Raw genomic sequence first — 27,502 nt, 5'->3', positions numbered from 1 at the left:
AACACAATCCAAAGAACTTTAAAAAAAAGGGATCTGCGTGAAGATAAAGTATGATCTGGTGAGAGGACTACTGAGCTATTGCACAGAAATTGATCTTTTTTAAAACTTAGTGACCTTGTTTGGACCTGAAAAGTAACGGTTATCCCAAGAAAGCACTTTAAATGTGGATAAAGTTCAGTGATCAGGAACCTCAATGCAAAGACTGCTGCTGATACCAATGTCGACTTTGCTTACTGCAGCTAAGTACAAAGACTGCTGCTGATACCAATGTCGACTTTGCTTACTGCAGCTAAGTACCAAGGAATTTAAAGATGCATGTAACTTGAAGGTTACATGTAATGCCATTTTTCATTAATTCCCACTTCCCAACCAAAAAAGTTTTTATACAACAAATACTTCACCTAATACAGAACCAATCAGTTATTACTATTGTTTCACCATTCCTCAAATGTTTGTATGTAACATATTGATAACAATAACAAATATTTGTAGAGTATCATTGTGTTTATTCTGTCACTGACAAATGTAATGTACTATACACAATCAAGCTGACAGACAAAGGGCATGATAAAATTAATATGTACAGAATGAACAAACATCAAAATAATGTAAAAACACAAAATGCTTCTCTCAAAATATAAAGACAAAATCAGACAAAATAAAATAAACAATTGACAACAGTTTTCTATCATAAAATACATTAATAATGATCTACATTAAAACTGTTGAAAACAACTCAATGACTTGCACTATGTTTTCTAAATTCAACATTAAATTTTGTAAGTTCTTTTCATCAGTTAGAGTCCCGTTATATTCAGAGGACTGTATGAGGTCAGTCTATTAGATCCAGTCTTTCTCATGGATAATGTTATTGCTACATGTACATGCATATCCTGCCTCAATATTTAATTATTTATATCTACTCTATTTCTAACCCCCATTGTCCCTGAACTATGAAATGGTATCAAACCATCATTTTCTAAATATTACTGAATTCAAAATATCAGAATGCATATTAAACATTTGACATTTTATTGCAAATCCATTCCTCTTAAAATATTGTTTTGTAAACATCTTCATTCTGAATACCTATTGTGTACATTCAACAAATGCAACATCTGGTACATTTGTTATTGGCCCATCATCCAAGGTCTACTAGTGTCATCTCCGCTTAAAATCAGTTGTTTCCAAAACAATTAATGCCCATCAGAAATTATTTATTTCATTTAACTTATAATTTCACTAAAACTGTATTGCTATGTCAAAATAAGATAGGATATAACATTTAGCAACATTCTCTGAATTAAAATAATCTAAAAAATTTTTTCCCAAATTTTTCAAACCATGAGGTCAAAACATCTAAATTGTAATATTTTCAAAACTAAGACTTTAAAGGTAGTTAAACTATTTAAGACTAGAATTCAGTCAACACAAGTCCTATTTAATTTACATTTAATCTCTAACATTACCCCCCCCCCCCCCCCCCTTTACTAATCGTCTGTCACAGTATTTTATCTCCGTCTTCGTGGACTTTTGCTTCGACTACGTGCACGTGGTGGTCCGCCTCGGTCAGGACGCCGTGGACCGCTACGATCCCGGAATGTGTCCTGCTCATTACCTCCTCTACGGGGTGGGCTGCCACGTCGGTATGGTGATGGCTGTTAATATAAGTAACAATTTTATTATTGACTCCAACAAATCATTGATCATACTTCATCTGCACTAGGTGGAAATCAAAGATCCTACTTCAAATCATCTCTATAAGTTTCCGTTTCTATCTGACATTATATAAATTGATTTTAATTTCCAGGCATTATGGTTAAAATGAAATATTTAGAAAACATCTGAATTAATAGTGTAAATCCTACATACAGGTCTACGTCTGTCAAAGCTGCTGCGGTCACGGTTGGCCGACCGATTGTCTCCAGGAGATTCCCTGGCTCGTATCTTCTCCCTCATGGCTATTCGCTCTATTCTCTCCTTCTCCCTCTGTTCTACCTGTACAAACAACAATGACATTTCAGAATACATCTTGAATGTCCCAATTCGGTCATTTTCATCAAATGTTTTCCTCAAATTTATCTAAAAATGATTAAGGACATAAATGGCCCCACCTCCAAATATAATCTGATGAAATTGGACAAGATGGACACAAAAAACACTTTATGACACCATTTCATGGCGAAGGTTTCATATCCTCTACTTTATAGTACTTATAACACCAACCAAATGGATATCTATATACATAAGGTGATAGTATGTGACCAACCTAACCCTTGACATACATTTCTTACCAAACACTGATGATATGCAAAGCTATTATTTAAGATTCTTAATCATTGCATCACTAATGAGACTAATTCACATACCACGTGATACCTAATTACGTTTGTGTGGGACTAGTTTCTCCAGTGGTGATGGAATGTAACTCTTTGTAATCTTCCCCCTGAAATGATGTTAGCGGAGGATATGATCTTTTGACATCATTCCATCACCAATAGAAACAAAAGTCCTGCACAAACGTCATCAGGTATCACGTGGTATGTGAATTAGTGCTTTTGGCTATAGACATACCTGAGCATCTGTGAGTGGCAGCCAGTATATACATGGTGTGGTCTTTGTTTTCTTAAACAGATCATCCAGAAGTTTAGCTGGTGGCTCATCTTCCACTTTCTTCTCTGGGACAACTAAAAATGCAGCAGGAAAATCACATGTATATGATTTATATATGTAGACAGAAAGTGCCAAAAATGACAATTATACATGTATTAACATAATCAATTAGAATTTATAATTGCTCAATAATCAAAGACTGATGTCAACTTTAGTACCAAAGTTTTGTAACAAATACTGATAGTGAAGGGAAAAAGCCTGGTCAAACTCTCATTGATAAAGATTAATGAGGATTTCATCTGGTCCATGACATACCATCTCACCACAGTCAACATCTGATCTGGGAATGAATCAATGTTCCAATAACATGAAGTCTGACAACATTATGGTCTAATTTCATTCATTTCTTCGCAAATAACCAAACTTTCCATCAGATTTTACATACACCAATACACATGATAAAAGAAATACCCTCACACCTACCTTTCTTTTCGCGCCTTTCTCTTTCTCTGCTGCGTTCTCGTCCTCTCCGAGACCGTCCTGGAGATGGTGACCTCGATCGTCCTGGTTTCCTCCCCGACAGTTCCCTCTCCCTGGACTGACGGATCTTGTCCCGATCCCATTCCCTAATGGGAGGAGCTTTAGCTGCTTCCTCTCTCTTCTTTTGGGCTTCTTTCTCTCTCTTTTCTCTTTCTTTCTCTCTTTTCTCTTTCATTTCTTGTTGACTGTCCCTTCGGACTGCTGCCTTTGGTCCTAGTTCTTTCTGCTTGTGGAATTCAATCTGGAAAGTAAATTGCAGTTAAATTTAACTTCATCATGATGGTAATCAAGGTAAAAATGATACACAAGTATGTGTAAACTTTACAAGGCTTGCTTCATCCTACTCAACAGAATTAGCAAAGTGTTGTGATTTTACAATTTATCATTGATAATTAAGATTACCTCATCTAGTGAAGCAAAATCTAAGCGCAGTATCTTTGGGTTGGAGGATGGCCATTTAGTGTTGTGGAGGGCTTTTCTTGTCTGTACAGCCTGCTCTTCTGTCTCATACTGAAACATAAAACATATCAAATATTAGCTACACACTACACAGGACAACATTTTGTTCTTTCACAGCACCGATAGCATTCCCTCCTACTAACATTCTATGAAAAAGATTTAAATACATTTGAAGCAGTTGATGAAAAATTTTGAATTGTTAATGCAGCAATGGAACATAAGGCTGAAATATGAATTTTTACATTACTGGTACAAAGTGTTCAATATTTACCGTAACATAACAATGAGATTTGATCTTGTCAATCCAAAACGTGGAATCATCAAATGTTCCTGTTCGACTCAGCAGATCCTTCAGCTGTTTAATGGTGAAAGGTCTAACAAGATTTCCTACGTGGATGACTTTACTGACGGGGTTCCGTGGAGGAGAGGGTGACCGCGGCGGTGCTATCGGTTCATCAGTCTCCTGTAGGGGCACGGGCTGGCTGATACGTCTGATTATTTTAGGTTCTATAGAATAAAACAAAACAATAATTAGGTATCATTTTTCGTTAGGGCTATGGATTGTCTAACATGTGGCGATCCGATCCGATCCACGATTCAGGGTTGACGATTCACAGATCGGACCACGAATCACCAGTTAGATACAAGCAAAAGATTCAATTGAAGTAAAACTGTTTTTATTGATAAATCAATAATGGTCTTATATATTGATGAATGTTTGATTGATAATTAAACTATTTTTAGCAGTTTTACATTCCTTATCATTAAGCAATAGAGTTACAGGTGAAGTACAGCAGGATTCAGTCACTGTAACTGTAAAAAAAAATCAAATCATTTGAATTTTGAAATGACGTCATCTAAAAAATACTACTGCACATTAATTACGGCGTGAATCAAAGTCAAACCATCTGTGAAGTGGTACACTGTATATAAATTATCATGGTAAGGCATAAATCACCATATCAAAACATTTTCATTGTAACTTTTATTTTGGTCAAATACAGAAAAAACATTGAGATTATGAAAAAAATGTTTAAAATCTGTAAGAGCAGTTACGATTTAGTTTGGTTCTAGGCCTATAGTTTATATTTTTAATCAGGTAATTTATGATTTTGACTCATAATTAGCCTACCTTTCGTTTTTGACATGGGGTTCACATCTGAAGTACTCAGTAGCCTAATATACTATATTCGTATTTTTACATATTTCCGACCCTTAATGAAAATGAAATTGATAATAATTTTTTACGTCTCTAGAATTCAATAATTATGTTTTATCATTATTATTTTATGAAGAATTCACAACATTGCATCGAAGCGTGGATACGAAAACAACATGTTGCTAGCTTTACTTCACGCAGCTCTTGTGTACTTCCGGTCTACTTCAAAGTGAAAACATCGATGATATTCAGACTTCAGTGTACATTCCTTCACATTTTTGAGCTATGATAGCATTAAAGAAGGTATTATTTTTTTGCTTTTGAAAGATCGCGATCCACAAATATCAGGAGTAACAAATATTTGTATCTGATCTTTTTCAATAATTTGTGAATACTCAAGTACTCGGATACTCGTTACAGCCCTATTTTTTGTTTCTTCATTTTTGGACGGATTTAAATTACTGTAATAATGTACTGTCTATTCAACATTTTGGTTTAAAGATAAAAGATAGTCAAGTCATGTAAAGGTTCATTGTTTCTTTTCTAAAGGAATTTTAATATTAACCTCTAAATCCCCTATTGGGCCCCACCCCTCCTGCCCCCTGGGGGTTAGAGCCAAAATTTATACAAGTTCTGTTCCCCTTCCACAAAGGATGTTTGTGGCCAAATTTGGTTACCCATTATTGCGTTGAAGTAACAAGTTCTGTTCTCCTACCCCCAAGGATGTTTGTGGCCAAATTTAGTTACAATCCATACAAAACTCTAGGACAATTAAGTAGCAATTTATAGAATTTACCTATAATTCCCCTATTGGGCCCCGCCCCCTCCTGCCCTGGGGACCAGAGCCAAAATTTATACAAACTCAGTTCTTATTCTCCCAAGGATATTTCTGGCCAAATTTGGTTACATTCCATGCAGAACTCTATGACTAGTAGCGAATTAAAGGATTTACCTCTATTTCCCCTATTGGGCCCCACCCCTCCAGCCCCGGGGGGGCCAGAGCCAAAATTTATACAAGTTCTGTTCCCCTTCCCCCAAGGATGTTTCTGGCCAAATTTGGTTACAATCCATGCAGAACTCTACGACTAGTAGCAATTTATAGGATTTTCCTCTATTTCCCCTATTGGGCCCCGCCCCTCCTGCCCCCGGGGGGTCAGAGCCAAAATTTATACAAGTTCTGTTCCCCTTCCCCCAAGGATGTTTGTGGCAAAATTTAGTTACAATCCATGTAGAACTCTATGACTAGTAGCGATTTAAAGGATTTACCTCTATTTCCCCTATTGGGCCCCGCCCCTCCTGCCCCCTGGGGGTTAGAGCCAAAATTTATACAAGTTCTGTTCCCCTTCCACAAAGGATGTTTGTGGCCAAATTTGGTTACAATCCATGCAGAACTCTATGAGAAGTAGCGATTTAAAGGATTTACCTCTATTTCCCCTATTGGGCCCCACCTCTCCTACCCCCAGGGGATCAGAGCCAAAATTTATACAAGTTCTGTTCCTCTTTCCCCAAGGATGTTTGTGGCCAAATTTGGTTACAATCCATGCAGAACTCTAGGACAAGTAGCGATTGATAGAATTTATCTCTATTTCCCCTATTGGACCCCGCCCCTCCTGCCCCCTGTGGGTCAGAGCCAAAATTTATACAAGTTCTGTTCTCCTACCCCCAAGGATGTTTGTGGCCAAATTTAGTTACAATCCATACAAAACTCTAGGACAATTAAGTAGCAATTTATAGAATTTACCTATAATTCCCCTATTGGGCCCCGCCCCTCCTGCCCTGGGACCAGAGCCAAAATTTATACAAACTCAGTTCTTATTCTCCCAAGGATATTTCTGGCCAAATTTGGTTACATTCCATGCAGAACTCTATGACTAGTAGCGAATTAAAGGATTTACCTCTATTTCCCCTATTGGGCCCCACCCCTCCAGCCCCGGGGGGGCCAGAGCCAAAATTTATACAAGTTCTGTTCCCCTTCCCCCAAGGATGTTTCTGGCCAAATTTGGTTACAATCCATGCAGAACTCTACGACTAGTAGCAATTTATAGGATTTTCCTCTATTTCCCCTATTGGGCCCCGCCCCTCCTGCCCCCGGGGGGTCAGAGCCAAAATTTATACAAGTTCTGTTCCCCTTCCCCCAAGGATGTTTGTGGCAAAATTTAGTTACAATCCATGTAGAACTCTATGACTAGTAGCGATTTAAAGGATTTACCTCTATTTCCCCTATTGGGCCCCGCCCCTCCTGCTCCCGGGGGGTCAGAGCAAATATTTATACAAGTTCTGTTCCCCTTCCCCCAAGGATGTTTGTGGCCAAATTTGGTTACAATCCATGTAGAACTCTATGACAAGTAGCGATTTAAAGGATTTACCTCTATTTCCCCTATTGGGGCCCCCCCCCCCTCCTGCCCCCAGGGGGTCAGAGCCAAAATTTATACAAGTTCTGTTCCCTTCCCCCAAGGATGTTTGTGGCCAAATTTTGTTACATTCCATTCAGAACTCTATGACAAGTAGCGATTTAAAGGATTTACCTATATTTCCCCTATTGGGCCCCGCCCCTCCTGCCCCCGGGGTGTCAGAGCCAAAATTTATACAAGTTCTGTTCCCCTTCCCCAAGGATGTTTGTGGCCAAATTTGGTTACAATCCATGTAGAACTCTATGACAAGTAGCGATTTAAAGGATTTACCTATAATTCCCCTATTGGGCCCCGCCCCTCCTGCCCCTGGGGTGTCAGAGCCAAAATTTATACAAGTTCTGTTCCCCCTCCCCCAAGGATGTTTGTGGCCAAATTTGGTTACAATCCATGTAGAACTCTATGACTAGTAGCGATTTAAAGGAAATGTTGACGGACAGACGGACGGACGGACGACGGACGGACGACGGACGGACGACGGACGCCGGACGCCGCGCCATGACATAAGCTCACCGGCCCTTCGGGCCAGGTGAGCTAAAAATGTATTTCGATTATGATAGCGTAAGGAAGCGGTAGGACCAATACATCTCTAGGTTCCTCAAGGTATTGTAGCCTTGGGTCATTTAAGTAATTAGAATATTTAAAGTGCAGGACGAAACCACATCAGGGAGAAGAGATTAGCTGATATTATACACCTATGAACAATCAGGTCTCCTGGTTTTGATTGCCTTTACACATTTTTATGACAGGACTGACAAACCTTTTACAGGTGTAACTTCTGTCTGAGTTGTGTCCCGCTCTTCTGTCATCTCCTCTTCACCTGAGCTGCCAGAATCTTCCTCCTTTGGCTCCTCTTCCATCTTGACATTGCCATCTCCATCCTCTTCCTCATCCTTTTCTTTCTTTTCTGCTGCCTCTTCTTCCTGGTCCTTCATTACCTACACGGGAAAATTCTATATACATTATCTCTGACTACCTCCATCTCATACAGGTTAATCCAGGCATGGGTAATCGTAATCGTGTAATCGTAATCGATTGTAATTAATTATATTTTCTCAAGTAATCGAAAGTAATCAGGAATCGAAGGCTATTTCGATTACTTGTAATCGTAATCGATTACAGTAAAATTTTACTGTGTAATCGTAATTACATTCCAATTACTTTTCAATTACATTATACCCATTATGAAGTTGAATTTAGCAGCCAGTATACTAAGTTTAGAAAGTGTAAAGTTCAACTTGTCTGCTGTAGTTCGACTAAAACTGAAGATAAATGTAACAGTGTTTAGTATTGTTTATAAAAATCTTTTTATATTTAGTTTTCTAATGAATTGTAAGGCTCAAAGAAATGTCAAAAGAATTGTCTATACAGGTATACTTTATAGCTAATTTTAAGTTTCACCAGTGTGCCCATGGGCATAAGAGCATATTGTATTAAACAATGGAAAGCATTGTTTCCATAAAAGTCAACAGGTATTGACTAAGATCAATTCAGTTGTTTCAGGGAGTATGTCCTCAGATTTCCAATGAACTTGTTGTTTTAGGAAACAATGAGAAGTCAATTCTATTTGATATTCCCAGTAGCTCTTTTTACCTGTACAGTCAACCAAGATTTATGTGTTTAACTCAGAAGCATAAGTCACATTTTTGCTTTAAAAAAATCCGTAAATTATATACTTGATTAATTTTTATATATTTAAATTGCATTGCATTGTAAATGAAAATTATAAATATAAGAAAAATTACACTACTACAGGTTTCCGCTTTCTCACTAGAAGAATCAAGAATTAGATTTCAGGTTTAAAATATCTACTTGTTGTGTTATACTGTCATCTGCAAAATGCAGGTCATCAATTAACCACATAAGGAATTTTACAGTTAGTATTAATTAAGCGCTTTATACACAGCTGTCATTATAATGGATAGGGAATTATAGATTTGTCAATTTCTGAACGGATGGGTTTATCTTATTAATTGTAATGGAAACATAAGCGATTCTTATTAAAATAACATGCATAGATATGCGAGCCCGTAACGCCTCACTGGTACTTGTAGGGCTCTGCCCACCCCTACTGTTAGTTGTATGATTTTGTTATAAATTTCATATAACAAAAGAATAATGGGCAATGAATAATAATTAAGATAATAAAAAGCATCGGGTTGCACACTTTGTTATGCCATCCTATATTTAACGTATAAATGAATATTTATATGATATTTTGTATATACTTATACTTGTACTTATATATATTGAACAAATAACTATTTATTAATGTAATGTTTACTTTGTATTACTCTTATATTTAAACAAGAGGCCCAGAGGGCCCTGCTTTGTATATTTGTGTGTTATTATACAATACTCATTAAGCAATGACTTTTAATTTTGAATCACATGCTTTTGTAATCTTCAAATACTTTGGAGGCAATAAAGAGAATAATAATAATTATATAAATTTGTTTGTACAATTTCAAATCTCCAACCCTATTAGGATGCTATATTATAAGTGCTCTTCCATTCTAGTTCAGAGAAGAAGTCGTTATCGAATCGAATGTAATTGAAAGTAATTTCAATTACTTTTTGTAAAGTTATCGATTACAGGTCAATGGTACCTGTAATCGATTATTAATCCATTACAGCGTTTTCTCCCAAGTAATCGATTATTAATTAATTACATTTTGAAGTAATTGTGCCCATGCCTGGGTTAATCATCCTTTATAGTTACAGAATAATGTATTCCTGCCGTATTATACATAGCATTATACACACTGCTATCCATCAAATTCACTGTGGAACCTTATTATAGAGAAGACATATATACCATAACCATGCATAATACAAGAAATATGTGTCCAACTGTGTTAGAATGTACATACTTATACTTCTATTAATAGAAATTATTTTTATAAAATGTGCATTTGCTAAGCTGCATAAAAAACCTAGAATCAAACTCTTATTGATTATAATACTGACCACTGTCCGTCTGATCTTGACCACATCTCTCTGATCCTCCTCTTGGTCAGAGATTTTCTCGTCATCATTCCCTAGGTCAAGGACTGGTTCTGACATCTTGATATCAGGTATGAGTCCCTATTAATATACATAGCTACACTTTAACATAAGCTACAGCACGACATCTTAATATCTGATACGAGTCCCTGTTAATACACGCAGCTACATTTAACATTATCTACAGCAATGTCTTCTTAGATACACACCAACGTTACTGTAGAATTACGGGTAAGTGAGTATATTGAAATCTTGATCATTGGTTTGTTGGAAAGTTTTATAAAATACCTGGTGATTTCGAAATCTCATTTACAGAGTCATGAAAATTTGTAAATGAAGATAAGATGCTAAGTGAAGCGGTATCAAGACATTTTTACTATTGGAATCAAAATTACTTTTGAATAATCCTGGCTTTGTTCTTAATTGCCATCAGTGTCCAATACCATATCAGAGATAGGACGAGGAACAAAGTCACACAGACACGAAATAAAAACTCCCTGCTCGTGACAAAGAGGGGGTACAGACCTTTAGGGAGTCTGTAGAGATATTAATGTTTGAGATGCGTTTCACTGGCTTGTTGTCGGTTGATGATCGTGATGAACCCCACTTTCGTTTACGCACTGGTTTCTCCTTCTTGTTTTCTTTCTCAGCATCCTCTCCTTTGTCTTCGTCCTTGTCGCGAGACTCTCGCCCTGTAGGGACAAATATCAACATCATGGTAAATTTGACTTGTCGCGAGACTCTCGCCCTGTAGGGACAAATATCAACATCATGGTAAATTTGTCTTGTCGCGAGACTCTCGCCCTGTAGGGACAAATATCAACATCATGGTAAATTTGTCTTGTCGCGAGACTCTCGCCCTGTAGGGACAAATATCAACATCATGGTAAATTTGCTTGTCGCGAGACTCTCGCCCTGTAGGGACAAATATCAACTATCATGGTAAATTTGTCTTGTCGCGAGACTCTCGCCCTGTAGGGACAAATATCAACCTCATGGTAAATTTGACTTGTCGCGAGACTCTCGCCCTGTAGGGACAAATATCAACATCATGGTAAATTTGTCTTGTCGCGAGACTCTCGCCCTGTAGGGACAAATATCAACATCATGGTAAATTTGTCTTGTCGCGAGACTCTCGCCCTGTAGGGACAAATATCAACATCATGGTAAATTTGCTTGTTGCCAGACTCTCGCCCTGCAGGGACAAATATCAACTATCATGGTAAATTTGTCTTGTCGCGAGACTCTCGCCTTGTAGGGACAAATATCAACATCATGGTAAATTTGTTTTGTCGCGAGACTCTCGCCCTGTAGGGACAAATATCAACATCATGGTAAATTTGCTTGTCGCGAGACTCTCGCCCTGTAGGGACAAATATCAACTATCATGGTAAATTTGTCTTGTCGTGAGACTCTCGCCCTGTAGGGACAAATATCAACATCATGGTAAATTTGTCTTGTCGCAAGACTCTCGCCCTGTAGGGATAAATATCAACATCATGGTAAATTTGCTTGTTGCGAGACTCTCGCCTTGTAGGGACAAATATCAACTATCATGGTAAATTTGAATTCATTCAATAAGGGCTGAACACTAAAATTTGTATTAATGAAATAATCATGAAGCTTCAAAACTTTTCAGATAGAATACTATAACATCATATTTCTGGCTTTAAAGTTTATGATTATCTTCAAATTTTGCCAGAAAGCAATAACATTATATTTCAAGCTTTAAAGTTTAAGTATTCACACAATGTCAAAGCCACCATAGCCTATCATAGTAAGTTTACCTGTGAGTGAGATCTTCTTTGGGGTGATGTCCTGACTGGCACCTGTCTCCTCCTACAACACAACAATAAGGTTTATCTGACCACACTGACCAACAGACACTGGCTATCTACTACATGTAATAAATATCTTACAAACTATAAAATATAGATTTAGAGTCCATACAATGATTTCTAGAGCTAGATTTTTGTCATTGATTATGACAAATACATGTATATATTCTCTAGGCAAGAAACACAGAAATGGCTTTCTCTAAATTATCTAAATCGATATCATCACTTGTCTATAAACATAAAACTACTTTAAAGCTATAAGACAAATTAACAATAAGTCTTGAAACAAATAAAACTGGACTTTTTTTCTAACAACTTACCTTTAAAACAATTTTATAATGGCATTAATATATATATATTTTAACTATTAGAAATTACAACTATATATATACTGTATCTATTTAGTCTAAAATTACTGCTAGCACTGTCAGCAGCTTTTTCTGTGAATGCTGAAATGGAAGAAGTGACATCAAATATGCTCAGTTAATAGTAAAGACGCTTTTCAGAAAAGGATTTTACTTTTAGGAGATCAACTGGCAAATTTAATATCACTATCACACTGGTTTTTAGGATTACATTCAAACAGCTTAATTGCAACTTAACTTTAATTTGAATTCTTAAAATTTAGTTTTTCTTATTAATTTAATTGTAATGTATGAATTCCGCCTTTAAACTTTACAACAAACAATGGAAGATGATGGTTATTTTCCATTTGCCTTATATGATTAAAGTTATTTAAATCTATTTGAGCCCTAAAAACCACTGGGATTATATATATCTGCAACACAAGAAGATTAAAAGCATGTGTATAAATAATCTGAGAACCATGGCAAATGAGCAAAATACCGGCTGGCTGAGGTGTGGTGCTGCATCAATCTACGCTGACAAACATCTCACATGTTGGCATGGCCTCTCAAGCCAGGGGAGGTAATCAGCAAAACCTAGTTATATCGCCATACGGCCTCGGGGTCAAAATCTAAGGGGAGTGTTGTGGGCCTTCACTGCTGTTTACACAGAGTCTTGTCAGTCATAGTTTGTCTTGTTATATGAGAACTTTCAGTAATAGCATGAAAGTTGTTCTCAGTCTTTGAAGAAACACATTAGTTGTTGTTTGAAGAGACACAACATTAAATGGTTGTGATTTAGTCCATCATGTAATGCGACACAACTTTCACCGGTTATAATTTTAGTCCATCCTGTAATGCGACACTCCTGTAGCATGACACAACTTTCGAGTGGTTTGATTTTTAGTCCATCCCTTGACATGATGGTTGTTGATTTAGATTCACAATTTAAGTCTGTTTAAAATTGGCTGTGATATGAATCTATCCTTTGCTTTCATAAGTTGTGAACTTTAATCCGAAAGTCATTTTAGAGTGTTGATTCCATACGCTCAAAATCTGTTATAAAGGAATTTTCTTCAGTCTATGTAAGCAATATAACTATCTCAAATCCACTGTCAGATGATTTAGCATTGACTTATTATTTTCTGTATAAAATCGTGGTGATATTCCATTCACTGACCAAGAACAAATCAAACTGTAGCAATATGGTCGTAGTTGCATTCTAAAAAGGTGTGGGCTGAGCACAAAAATGTCCATCCACGCGAAAGTACAACTTTTATCTTGACAGTTTAATGCTCAGTTGCAGCTATTGGTCAACAATCATGTGAATTTCTTCACAACAAAGCACAGTCAAAAAATAGCCCAAAGAAGATTTCTTGAGGATTTCTTGATTCTTGGATCAATTACTAGTTAACAAACAAACTGGTTCTTTCTTAAGTCTCTGGAGTTTGAACATCCAAACTTCAAGAAAAGTTGTTGACAGCGAGAATGCACGGAATCATGTGAGCACAATGTTACTGTTTGCATCATGACGTTGCTCTCCATAAACTGTTTCTTTGCTAAACTGTTGTAAACACACTGAAGCATATGTCTCAGGCTGTTGCATTCACAATGTCAAAGTAGAAAGAATCAATGGCGATGTCAAAACTTGTGAAGAAGCATCAGTTTTACGAAAATCCCCAACAATTCACCATGTAGTAAGGCACTTAATCATGTTGCAGGGCACTTCAAATGCTTCTTCTAATATACAGTTAGCAGAATAATCCAATGCTTAATCATCTATACATTTCACAGTGAAAATGGTGTGGAATGATGGTTTCCACTTTTGTATATTCAGGAGCTGCATGTTTACGAGCGACAAGTCTAAGTCTTATGAGCAACTGTTAAGAGGTGTCCTTTTCCAACGTTGTTATCAGACAAGAACGGGTGGATCAGGCAAGTATAGCCCTTCATAAGGTCAAAGCCGGGTGGACCAAGGCATGTATAGCCCTTCTTAAGGTCAAAGGTGTGACCACTGGGTACAGCTTCAGACATCTCACGGGTTTACAGCGTTAAGTCAGCCCCATGCCATGTTCCTCTGATAATACTATTTTGTACAGCGAAAAAACCCACATCAATTTTACAGAGAAGGAGCATTGTCTTCAATATTTTAAATATTTCAAATATTCTCATATAAAATGGTCTTTCTTAGATTTCAGAAAGCTTCTATACATGACAATTTTGAATTCTGTATTTTAATTATCTTTCCAAATTATTTTTAATTAATATATTAAGACAAGAATTTCATTCATCTCCTCAAAACATTTACTGATGGAATGGCAGCAAACTTAAATCAAAAGTAAAATATAAGTTTGAAGGGAAGCCAGAGAAGAAACAATAATACCAAGAAAGTAAAGCTTTCAAATTATAAAACAAAACTAGAAATCTTGAATTATATGAAACCATAGTAAAGAATTGCAACTCATGATTTTCTCTGATCATCATTAATATTATTTTTGTACTTTCAAGAATTCATTTCTTTACCAGGAATGTGAGTGGATACTTGCAGACATAGGCAGAAAGATTTTGATAAAAAAATATTGCATGCATTTAATGCCATTCCACTTATTCAATAATAATATAGAAGATCATTGTTTGTATTTTGAAAGACACAAAAACTCCTTCCCTGACGAAGTAGTAACAATAAAATGAGCCAATGTAAACGTACCTTATGATCTAGGGCTCTCTCACTGGTATCTTCTGTCACAATCAAAGCGTCACTACAATATTCCAAAATTATCAATTTACCTGAATTCTATTAAACATATCTAAATTTCTTGAGCTCATTATCTCATTCACCTCTGAATATTCATAACGGACTAGTCTAGTGTTTGATTAAGAATAGCCTAGATGTGTTTTTAGGGGTGATAGAGTTAAAAATATGTAATCATGCTGATTGAAACAAATTATGCTCAATTGAAAAGAGAAAAAATATTTTGTTTTTATACATTCTATTACCGTTAATTTCCTTCTTAAGTATAGAAAAAAAAATTAGCAGACAAAAATTGAACTAAACCCATACGCCTGATCTTCTGAATTTTCCTCTTTCTTCTCATCTGGGGAATCAGTTTCCATCTGTTCAACCTTGTCCTTTGTTGTCTCCTAACCAAAATTCAATTATTATTTATGGTATTAAGTAAACTTAAGAAAATAGGTTCTTCAGCTTGACAAAAAAAATATGAATTAATCAAAACACTTCAGTGTAATTGATTGTCAAATACATGCATTAGTACATAATAAATAAAACGATCTACACTTTTACTCTGATGGAGATGTTTTCCAGTATCAATTATCTTAAAGATATACCAGAGTGAATTTAACAATGATTTTAAAGATCTTATATATATATACTTCAGGGATTAAAACAGTCATCTTAAATGTATACCTGAGGTACTTTAACAGGACTAGAGGATTGTGGAGACTTGGGAGGTGACCGGTCACGTTCATCTGATGACCTGGAGCGAGACCGTGACCTGTTACCATCTGATGATGACGAAGATGACGACCTTGAACTTGCTGGTGACTTCAACTTTTCTCTGGACCTTTGAGGTGAAGGTGACCTCTGTGGTGAGTGTGATTTCTGTTTACTGGGTGGTGATGGTGACCTAGACTTCTCTTTCGGCTTTGGTGAAGGAGATCTTGCAGCCTGGTTGGACTCTGGTGGAGAAGGAGATTGTCTTTTCTGTTTTGGTGGAGAAACTCGAGCTTCTGATCCTGATGATCTTGACCTTGAGCGTGAATGAGAGCTGCTTGATGAACTAGACATGAAAAAATGTTTCCATCAATCTTAACAATCAGTACAAATAACTGTTAGATCATTAGACTTGAATTGTGTGAACAACACAATGTTTTGTAATTTGAAGCTGTAGCATAGAAAAATACAGCTTCACATAATACTAAAATATCTAATAACATATCTCTTGGCTTCAGAATTAACTAATATAAGGAGACTCATTTAACTATAACTTCAACTGAACCCAATAATTTATCAAAGCAGTAAGTAATAAATAAATAAATAAATAAATACAAACCTTGATTGTGAATGTGACCTTGATCTCCTTACTTCTTTCTCTGACCGTGATTTTGACCTTGATCTGGACTTTGATCTTGACCTTGATCTAGAACTTGAACTAGAGCTGGAAGAGCTTGATGATGATGATCTACTTCTTGATTTTTTCTGTTCCTCATGTGCCATTTCAATGTCACCTGACAATATCAATTTGTTCAAGTATTTAAAAACATGTGCAAATATTTTAGTTGTTACTAATTTATAGATGATAAATATCATCGCACAGTTAATTCATTATGTAGAACATGTTTTTAAACATCATCATAAAAGTTGATGGTTCATGACTCATTTTCATATTACAAATTACTGATGCTAGGATGGATACCAGCTACAACAGAAATGTGTATAGACGAGTGGAAGATGAACTTGCTATGAAAATAAGAAGCATGGAAGTGATCCATTAATTGTGAACAAATGATCTTATTCTCTACCTTCAGGTTTTTGTATCTCTCCTTGTTCTTTCTTTCCTTGATCTACCTCCATATCTACAGAAGCTGTTGGTCTCTTCTCTTGTTCCTGTTGGTCATTTGTTACCTTCTGGACACTTTCGGAGTTAACAGCTTCGGATTCTGAGCTTACCTCAGCTTTTGAGCTAACCTCCTTTTCCTTTGTTGTTTTCTCCCTAGAATTTTCCATCTCTTCACTGGCCTTTTCTTTTTCTGTTGTTGAAGTTTCCTGATATATCTCTTTTACCTCATCTGTAGACCGACTTCTACCATCTTCTGTCATCTGCTCTGGTTCAGGTTCTTTAACTTCACGTTCTCGTCTCCAGCGTCGAGATTTTCTAGGAACTTTTTCTTCGATAGCTTCCTTTGGTGGCACTGTTTCTTCCTCCTTTTGGCTTGACCTTCGTCTGGGTCGTTTTCCTATTTCTGTATCCTTTGGTGGATCTGCCATCTGGAATACAAAAAAGATGGAAAATATTTTAAACATACATCATGTCTAAAATCTGCATTCAGTTTTTGTGGAAACTTGAAAATTTGCAACATTATCATAGTTTCACTTCAAAGGACTATGTATGGTTTGTGCCCTTTTTGGCACAAAATGGTCAAATTTTCAAAAATGTTGTTTACTAATCAAATTATTGAATTTCGACCATCACTTCAATTGCTATAATAGTTGTGTATCATTGCAGCTCTAGATGCTATGGTTACCATCCTAAGTTAGCTACAAGAGGCCCATGGGCCTTAACGGTCACCTGAGTTCAGATATAGAATGAAACAAAGACATATAAACACTAAGTGTAATATACTGGCCCTTGAAGTCGTTTAGTGATTTTACAAATTTGACTTTTTTAATCTGTGAAGAGTATTTGCTTCCATCAAACCTGTGCACTCAGAAGAAGATTTTTTGAAATTTTAAGCCATTTTGACCATGTTTAGACCAACCCCTCTAGTCCCCAGGAGGCAGCAAGGACCGATATGGGTGTTAAGATGCTATATCTCAGACTAATAATTCTAATCAATTTTGACTCATTTCCTATGAAAATTCAGCAACTAATGTTCATAAATGTGTTTTTCTTATATAAACTAAAGTAAACTTGACCCCCTCCCCAGGGGGGAAACTAGCTGCAATATTGTAGCTCAAAAGACTTTTAGACAGATAATGATGTCGCCTTTAGAGCTACAATTGGTGCCTATTACTGCTAATGGAGCAAAGTAATAGTTATGCAAACCATTATTAAAACGTTTGCATGCATTTTATCTTATTTGTTTTATATCGTTTACCTACTAGACAATAGAAATTAAACCGTATAAAATATCAAATTCTCAGCTAAACATTATTTTTATACATATACATATGAAGGCCTTTCTGAAGAGAATTTATACCGGAAGTCTTCAAATTATGAATTTGACGTCTTGTGAGCGGTATAGTAGATATTAAGAATGGTAGTTATGTTTGTTTAGGATAACAACATTATGTAAATGCTTGTATATGCGTAAATTAAACGGAAACCTACAACAAAGTATAGAAAATTGTGCCCGAATGATTTTCGGAGGTGTGTTCCACTATGACAGATAGGGACCAATTCGTACCCGGCCAAAAGGTATAGTAGGCCGGGTACGTATATTCGTTCTAGGGGGAAACGTGAGACCCCAGGGTCATATATATATACAATCTTTATAAAACAACTTAAGACCTTTCCATCTATAAAGAGTATTTGATTCTAACATTTCCAGAATTTTAGAAGAACATTTTTGATGTTTTAGTCTATTTGACTCCTTTTAGCCCTGCCCCTCTGCCCCCAGGGAGGTCAGTCAGGACCAATATGGATATGTTATTAAAATGCTATCTCATGTTAATCATTCTAACCAAGTCCGACTAATTTCTTATGAAAATTGAGAAAAATATGCTCATAAATGTGTTTTCTCTATATAAACTATATTAAACTTGACATTCTCCCCAAGGGGAAACGCAAGACCCCAGAGTTATATAATTCACAATTTTTGTCAAGAACCTTAAGACCTTTCCATTTATGAAAAGTATTTGATTCTACAATTTCCAAAATTTCAGAAAAAGATTTTTGAAGTTTTAGTCTATTTGACTCCTTTTGACCCTGCCCGTAAGACCCCTGGGGGTCAGGCATGGAAAATTTCCCCAGGGGGAAACAAGAGATCCCAGGGTCATATAATTCACAATTTTTTGTAAAGGACCTAAAGACCTTTCTATCTATTAAGAGTACAGTGGAACATCCCTAACCGATCATGGTCGGTGCATATAATTTCGGCCGGTTTAGAGAGGGTTTGGTTTGGAGAAGTGAACCGATTACCGATCAATACCATCTGGATTTAATAGATCGGTGGTCGTTTTTTTACACTAGTGTACCGTATGTATGCCTTAGCTAGTGTTCTTTAAAACCGACCGATATTGATTGTTAATGTGAATGTTATCACAAAAGAGAGAATAATACGTTTAAAAGGAATGGATTACAACAATCTTGACTTTGTTACCGCTTATAAACGAAGTTTAGTTAGTGTTAGTTGCGTGAGTGTTCATGGGGATGTTCTCGTCTGCACTAACCTAAGTTACATACGGCCGATCGCTTCCGGTTACGTCAAGAATCAAATTATACGATCTAATTACATGATGATCAGTCGATGCCAGTCATTTTCTAAAACAATACATTGCTTCGGCTTCTTCATACAGATAATTTACGTTATCTGACAACTACATATGTAAATAAAAACCCGCATGATTTGAATATGAAACTTTCTCTTTATTACTAGCTCTGCTTGTTTTCCTACAGTAAACAAACCGTGTGCATGTGGTAGACCTTCTATTATTAAATAATTACATCACCATCTCGACATGGCATGCGACAACTATGGTACAGGTACGTGTGTATTTTACAGTCGGTTGATCAGACCTCAATACAATCTATTGGTGTCGCTCAGGTAAGGCCGGTTTTCAGAATTGGGAGGGATCAGTTTTGGGAAGTTTTATATACTATTAATAAAGAGAAATTCATTCCGTACATGACATCCATGTTCAGTTTCTAGAGGTGATTGGTTTTGAGAAGGTTCGGTTACACTGTATTTGATTCTACCACATCTGTGAGTGGAGAAGAAGATTTTTGAAATTTCAGTCAATTTGACCCCTTTTGGCCCCTCCCACCAGGGGGTTGGAGACCATATAATTCACAATGTTGATTGGACTTATACCTTAGAAGGTTTGTGCAAAATTTCATTGAAAATGCTTCAGCAGGTTTGGAAAAAATGTTGAAAATGTAAATTGTTTACGGACATACAACGGACGATGACAGACAAAAGGCGATTAGAATAGGTCCCTTGAGACTTCGTTTCAGGTGACCTAAAATTGATATCGATTACTAATATAACAAGAGGCCTATGGGCCTTAACGGTCATCTGACTATTAGTACAATACAACATAGTCGTTTAAAGATTTTAGCCTATTTGACCTCTGTGACCTTGATTGAAGGTCAAGGTAATTCATTTGAACAAACTTGGTAGCCCTTCATCCCAGCATGCTACATGCTCAATATCAGTACCCTAGGCCTGCTGGTTCTTGAGAAGAAGTCATTTAAAGATTTTATTCTATTTGCCGCCCATGACCTTAAATGAAGATCAAGGTCATTCATTTGAATAAACTTGATAGCCCTCCATCCAAGCATGCTACATGCCCAATATCAGTACCCTTGGCCTTCTAGTTCTTGAGAAGAAGTCATTTAAAGATTTCAGCCTATTTGACCCCCGTGTCCTTGAATGATGGTCAAGGTCATTCATTTGAACAAACTTGGTAGCCCTTCATCCCAGCATGCTACAGGCCCAATATCAGTACCATGTGCCTTCTGGGCCTTGAAAAGAAGTTGTTTAAAGATTTTAGCCTTTTTGACCCCCATGACCTTGAATGAAGATCAAGGCCATTCATTTGAACAAATTTGATAACCCTTCATCCAAGCATGTCAAAGGCCCAATATCAGGTCTCTAGGCCTTTTAGTTATTCACAAGAAGTTGTTAAAAGGATTTTAGCCTATTTGACCCCTGTGACCTTATATGAAGGTCAAGGTCCTTCATTCGAACAAACTTGGTAGCCCTTCATCCCAGCATGCTGTAGGCCCAATATGAGTATCCTGGGCCATTTAGTTCTTGAGAAGAAGTCGTTTAAAGATTTTAGCCTATCTGACCCCTGTGACCTTGAATAAAGATCAAGGTCATTCATTTGAATAAACTTGATAGCCCTCCATCCAAGCATGCTACATGCCCAATATCAGTACCCTTGGCCTTCTAGTTCTTGAGAAGAAGTCATTTAAAGATTTTAGCCTATTTGACCCCCGTGACCTTGAATGAAGATCAAGGTCATTCATTGGAACAAACTTGGTAGCCCTTCATCCTACAGGCCAAATATCAGTACCCTGGGCCTTCTGGTTCTTGAGAAGAAGTCGTTTAGAGATTTTAGCCTATTTGACCCTTGTGACCTTGAATGAAGGTCAAGGTCATTTATTTGAACAAACTTGGTAGCCCTTCATCCCAGCATGCCAGAGGCCTAATATCAGGTCTCTAGGCCTCTTAGTTACTCACAAGAAGTTGTTTAAAGTATTTTAGCCTTTTTGACCCCTGTGACCTTGAATGAAGGTCAAGGTCATTCATTTGAACAAACTTGGTAGCCGTTCATCCCAGCAACCTACAGGCCAAATATGAGTACCCTGGGCCTTCCGGTTATTAAGAAGAAGTCGTTTGAATGAAAAGTTTACGCACGGCGCACGACGGCGGACGGTGCATGATGACAATAGGTCATCCTGACCCTTCGTGTCAAATGACCTAAAAATGCATTTGAGGTAACTAAGCTATATAGGATAACCCCATCAAAGTGACAAATGACAGATGAAATTCAAACTGTAAACATGTGCAAGTGAATGATGGTACATTTCTGTATGATAAAGTTTAGGAGTGACATGTTACCTGAGCATGAGGAGGTGGTGGTGTTGGTGGTGGAGGGGGAGGAGCTTTCTGTGGTGGAGGAGAAATAGGCAAGTTTGCACTGTTCTGACGCTTCCTTGGTGCAGGTTCAGGAATTGGGCTCTCCTCAGGTATGCTTGGCTCCCGAGATGACATTTTCTTTGGACTTTCACCAGGCCGTTCATCTTGCGAACTCTCAGATTCTTCTTCTGAAAATAAACATTTTTAAGATTGAATGCAAGTATATAATAATGGTGCAAAAATTGGTAGTTATTACTTGTAATTTTATGAGTTGCCAGTTCCGATTTGTTCTTACGCCAAACCATTTTGAAACTGATTTTATTTAATGATGTCAGTGGCATAAAAAATGTTTTCATTGCAACTACAAATCTCTGATCATTATGACTGAAAACAAACCTGAATATCGCTTCCTTGCCTCTCTCTCCACTACTAGTATCTTTTGTTGCTTTTCCAGATATTGTTTAATAAATGCATTGTTCCCAGTAACCTCATCTTCTTTCAGCTGTAACAAGCATCAACAATATGAAACATAAAATTTCATTGTTTGTTAATATTTTTTTATAATGGTTTTTATACATACAGTCTGGGTTAGTTTTCAACAAACTGTAGCAATTTTTTTGTAAAATTTTATTTCAAATATAATTTTAAATAAAGTGTTATTTAAATGAACTACTTTTAATTTTAAGTTATAAATCTTTATTCAAATTATTATGGAAAATAAATATAAAGTTATTCAAATGTAAACAAACCTTGCTGTTAGGAGCTTCATCTGAAAAAGCAACAAAAAAAATTATGAATTAATTTATTACAATCAGATTACAATCGTACTACCAAACTATTGTAACATATTTCCATTTTACTTTGTCTATATCCATTCATTACACATAGTTACTGGATTCTTAAACTGGACTCAAGATATTTTTTTATTTATTTACTAGAACTGACTAATATAATATAACTTGTGTCATTTTTTGTATTTATCGTATAATTTTACATTTATTAACCAACCCATTAGTATGTTTTATTCACAAGAGAACCATGTGATAGATTAGCTATTAATGGCTAAGTGTATACTTAAGCAATAAACAGTTACCAAATTGTAGTATATAGTCAATATGAATACAATTTGGGTGACAGATAAATTGAATGTCGCCCGTTTGCTAAGATGCTGGACGATGTTTCAAGTTATGACGTTTTAATTAATTTGGTATTTGGAAAGCGTCCAAATATTAATTACTGCAATTTCAAATGTTTTCGTCTTGATTTTCATTTTAATTTCATTAAAGCCAACATTTTTAATTTAAAGTTTAATTATTTTGAATACAAATCCTATGTGATGATAGGCTACTAGCTTTGTTTATTGTTTACTGGCGGCCATGTTTGTTACATTGTTTGTATTCCTACACAGAGACCTCATCACTGTAAATTGCAAACATACTCTCATATACTACAATTTGGTATACTAGTGGTATATAGGCGAATGCAACACGGAATGTAAATATATCAAAATATTGCCTTCTTACCCGATTCATTTATTGGCTGTTGCTGTAATTTTTCCAATAGCAGTTGCTAAAATAAGAAAATTATAAACATGTAAAAAAGTGTTATTCAAATCACAATTCACTATTTATTTATGAACTGATTAAATAGTTTATTAATATATTTTCCCACTTCTGGTATACATGTATGATGTTTTCTATACCTGTTATTATCTTCTCAATGTAAGGAGTAGAAATGATAGGACCAGTATTTGGCCTTAATTTTTTAGGCCGAAAAATATTAACTCTGATCCAAATCAATCTCATATCAATAAATACTCTCATACTTGCCATTCATCAAAACATAACTTTTTATAACCATGCACTCGATGTGCTCTACCTATGACGTCATCAAATTGATGATTTTCCTCTTCTTGCCAAATTTTGCTAGAAATTCATCATCTTTAGGTTAGAAAAGGCTTGAAATGGATTTGGCCACCTCCTTGGAGCAACTTTATATTTTGCATGGATATGCGTAAATACACGATACACAGCGTGTGAAAATCTCTTTCTGCTCCACGAAGGCGGCCACATTCATTTTTAGAGAAAACCACTCAAAGTATGATTTTTCAAGGATTTTTGTGAAGAATGGTGGGAAACTGCATGTTGATGACGTCATTGTGAACATAATTGGCACATGCGAGATATTTTCGGGATGTAATGAGTTAGCAAATGTATTCAACTGTTACATGGCAAAATATGTTGTTCTTTACTGGAACATTAATTTTGGGGGCCATATTCGAGTCTACCTAAAGCCCCATTATGTTTTGGGGTGAAAAAATATCGTCATAAAGTACCAAACTTTGCTGAATAGTAGAGCATATATCCTTATGAAAATATCTGCTAATAAAAAATGCCCAACATTTCCATGTTTTTAAAAAACAATAGAAAACCCCTCTTCGGAGAGGGGGAAATCCGTAGTTCCGCCCCAGAGCCAAAACAATCTAGTACGCATGCGTAGGCACAAAAAAAGTGGAATTTCCCTAACAAACTTCAACATCGTGCATGGCGAACGCACTGAAGACTCGCCAAATACCATGTACGTGCCAGCGAACACACATGGGTCCGTTCATCACTACTTGCACGTTCCTTCAAACAACGACAATTTAGCGGTCAAGTTGCATCGCTCGATCGCGATCGACTGCACGTTACGATCCCACGCATTCCACGCGTGGGACCTACAAATACATGTTGTACATGCATGTATTTACATGTAGTTTCTATATAAAACTAGGCTAAAAACTATTCAAAAAGTGTTTGTTCTTGAATGGAAAGCAAGCAATTAACAAAATTATAATTGCAATGGTATTTGCTGATCTTATGTATTTTGTAATAAAGATTTATAGATGCCTATAGGGTCTAATCTAGCTTTGTTGAAATGTACATGGAAACCGAACACACGTTTGTGTACATCGAAACCGAACACACGTTTGTGTACATCGAAACCGAACACACACGGACGTTTGTGTTACCTGATGAGGTCTCCCACGGGATGACTCGCCAAACTCGTAAACAAATGAAAGTAAACACAAACACGCCATGTCGTTACCTGCTATATAGTACATACATACGAAGTCTGGAAAACCTACATGTTCTACTCCATCGCAGACCGATCGCGAGCATGTACATGAAACTTAGACCAGTGTTTGAGACAACATGTAGGGTCAACGACGATATCGGCATTATCGGATATATCAATGACAAGTGATCATGATCATGAATTACTAACTGAGTACAATCCACATAGTAGCATAAGATCATTATTATGAACTTTGTAATTACTACATGCAAAAACATATATACATAATATATGTTTATGCTACATGTAAAGATACATGTATATGAACCACAGGTGTTTGGCTCTATAGACTTTTTTTCTCTATATATGATATATACATGTACAAATGTATATGTAATACTGTGTCAATATATAAAGAGAGAAAAAATGTCTATAGAGCCAAACACCAGTGCATGAACCACATATGTAGGCCAATGTGATTCATTTTATCTCATAATTCATTGCATGCACGGGACAGGAAAAGGAATGCATGTACAAAATGTAGAATAGTTTGGTTTGATTGAATAGTACTAATTAAAAAATGGAGTATTAAAACCGTCCGTTAATGATTTCTATGATGGAAAAGTATACCAAAACAGCTAAAGAAAACCTGGATCAGTCCTTCATTAAAAGCAGAGAAAATGGGGAAAATATCCGTTTAAATAAGACTGGTAAAGTCCTAGCAGGCATCACGAACTTATTTTTTCTCACATATTTTATACAAATCGAACTTTTCCTATGAAAACAAATGGGCTGAATGCTAATAAACATAATTCACGTTCAGCGTAAAATGGAATGCACACTCGTGAAATTAGAGAAATTTCAGTTTCAATTTCCTTTTCCTTTTTACTACGTACATATAAGAATTACGTACCGACGGCAAATGATAGTCCACCAGGTAGTATCAAGGGTCAAGATAATATATGTTGTGTCTTTTTAATGATGAAACTCCAATAGTCTGACAATATTTATATCCCCTTAGTTCACTCTAATACTGACGTTTGTACTAATATAAATGCGAGTCTTTGATTAGTTTAATTCGCTCCGTGTACATAAAATTGTAGGCCTATATTTAAAAATGCCCATACGATAATTAGGACTCATGCACCTGGTAATCACTACTTGATGTATATAATGATCCTTTTCTAAATACACGAAACGTAATCGAAAAACATTTAATCAGCAGTTAATTATATAGAAATGAAATCTCGACAGGTATCGGTATATAGATACAACATACAGATTGATGTATCTCGACTAGCGTCGATTCGAGTGATCTTTCATCTACATGTGTATGTACATGCATGTACTATCACATATTTCATAGACGAATATCGTTATAAAAATACCCAAAGAATAAATAGAAAGCAGTTATAATACATGTATATATAGTAAGCTATTCGTCCACCTCTTTACATATGTTCTAAGTATTTAGATATACTGTGCTCTCCTTACTCTCAAATTATGAATAGATTAGTAGCATCATGGTATTTATTTATCTATGTATAGTTTTGGATTAATACTGTATTTATCTTAAATTATTACACGAGAGGAAAGAAAATCAACCGATCATCACCAAAAATGACACGGCCACATGTTTATATTTGTACGATAAAATACCCCATATGGTGCCCCATGTATGCATTTCACTATTTACATCCACTATTTTTCGATTAATACGTATTTTGTATTAAGCTTTATATAAACTATATGTAACCTTTGACAGGACACATTTATAATCTGTGGAATCTAATATGTATCATATACTAAACAATTATAGAACATTGTATTGCTCACCGTTTCCTCAAAACTGCCCTCTGTCTCGGCCATGCGTGTTTTGTTTACTATATCCGGGTATCGAACACATACGTATACACGAGGTATTTTTAACTATGCAAATCAACCCGTTCTATTTTAAGAATTCTTTACTAATTGATTATTGCGTAATTATCTTCATTGTAAAGAAACCAAATGAAGAACCTTTCATAAGGGATGTTAATGTATATTTTTAGCAAAGTTTGGTGAAAGCATAATGGGACTTTAACGTACCTTCTCCTTTGATGTTTATAACTGTTTTAATACAGTTTCAGTTTAAAAGTCTCTCTGCACTGTCAAATTTCAATATTATATATTCCGTGTTTTTCACTTCCTTTCATTGAATTTTCCTGATTACATTAAGTGATTGATTCTAAATTAAGATGGTATATAAAAAGTTACCTATATATAATATACTCTTTCAGCTCATGATTTTAGTTTTCCACTATATACTTTTTGAGAAAATGTCCTATTTATAGAAAAAATTTATATCATATTGTAAAATTGCAATAAAAAGAAATTCATAGACCAAAGATATAACTATAGTAGGCAATAAAGCAAAACAGTTGCATTAAATTAGTTTTAGACCACAAAAATGTATTATTTAAGTTTTCATGTGGTCAATAAATTGCAATAGTAGCCAAAACAAAGTTAATTTATATGACAGGTTTTTAAATT

General features: G+C 35.9%; 1 protein-coding gene across 1 annotated transcript; it reads right to left on the bottom strand.

The window, feature by feature from the left end:
- Nucleotides 1-485: 485 nt before the first annotated feature.
- Nucleotides 486-26,839, bottom strand: LOC138316641 (apoptotic chromatin condensation inducer in the nucleus-like). The gene is made up of 20 exons (XM_069258315.1): nucleotides 26,807-26,839; nucleotides 23,437-23,482; nucleotides 22,663-22,682; nucleotides 22,310-22,415; nucleotides 21,896-22,101; nucleotides 16,907-17,372; nucleotides 16,438-16,612; nucleotides 15,792-16,164; nucleotides 15,429-15,508; nucleotides 15,075-15,126; nucleotides 11,973-12,024; nucleotides 10,711-10,877; nucleotides 10,150-10,266; nucleotides 7,940-8,117; nucleotides 3,884-4,119; nucleotides 3,556-3,663; nucleotides 3,097-3,394; nucleotides 2,575-2,687; nucleotides 1,873-1,998; nucleotides 486-1,658 (listed from the first exon to the last, which is right to left on the bottom strand). Exons 1-20 carry the CDS (start codon nucleotides 26,837-26,839, stop codon nucleotides 1,512-1,514), a joined length of 3,099 nt encoding a protein of 1,032 aa, XP_069114416.1. The 3' UTR covers nucleotides 486-1,511.
- Between the last annotated feature and the right edge of the window lie 663 nt (nucleotides 26,840-27,502).

This window comes from Argopecten irradians, chromosome 2 (assembly GCF_041381155.1).
Source record: "Argopecten irradians isolate NY chromosome 2, Ai_NY, whole genome shotgun sequence".
In the NCBI taxonomy this organism is placed as follows: Eukaryota; Metazoa; Mollusca; class Bivalvia; order Pectinida; family Pectinidae; genus Argopecten; species Argopecten irradians.
The sequence above is the reverse complement of the archived record's forward strand: the minus strand, read 5'-3'. Positions and strand labels throughout refer to the sequence as shown.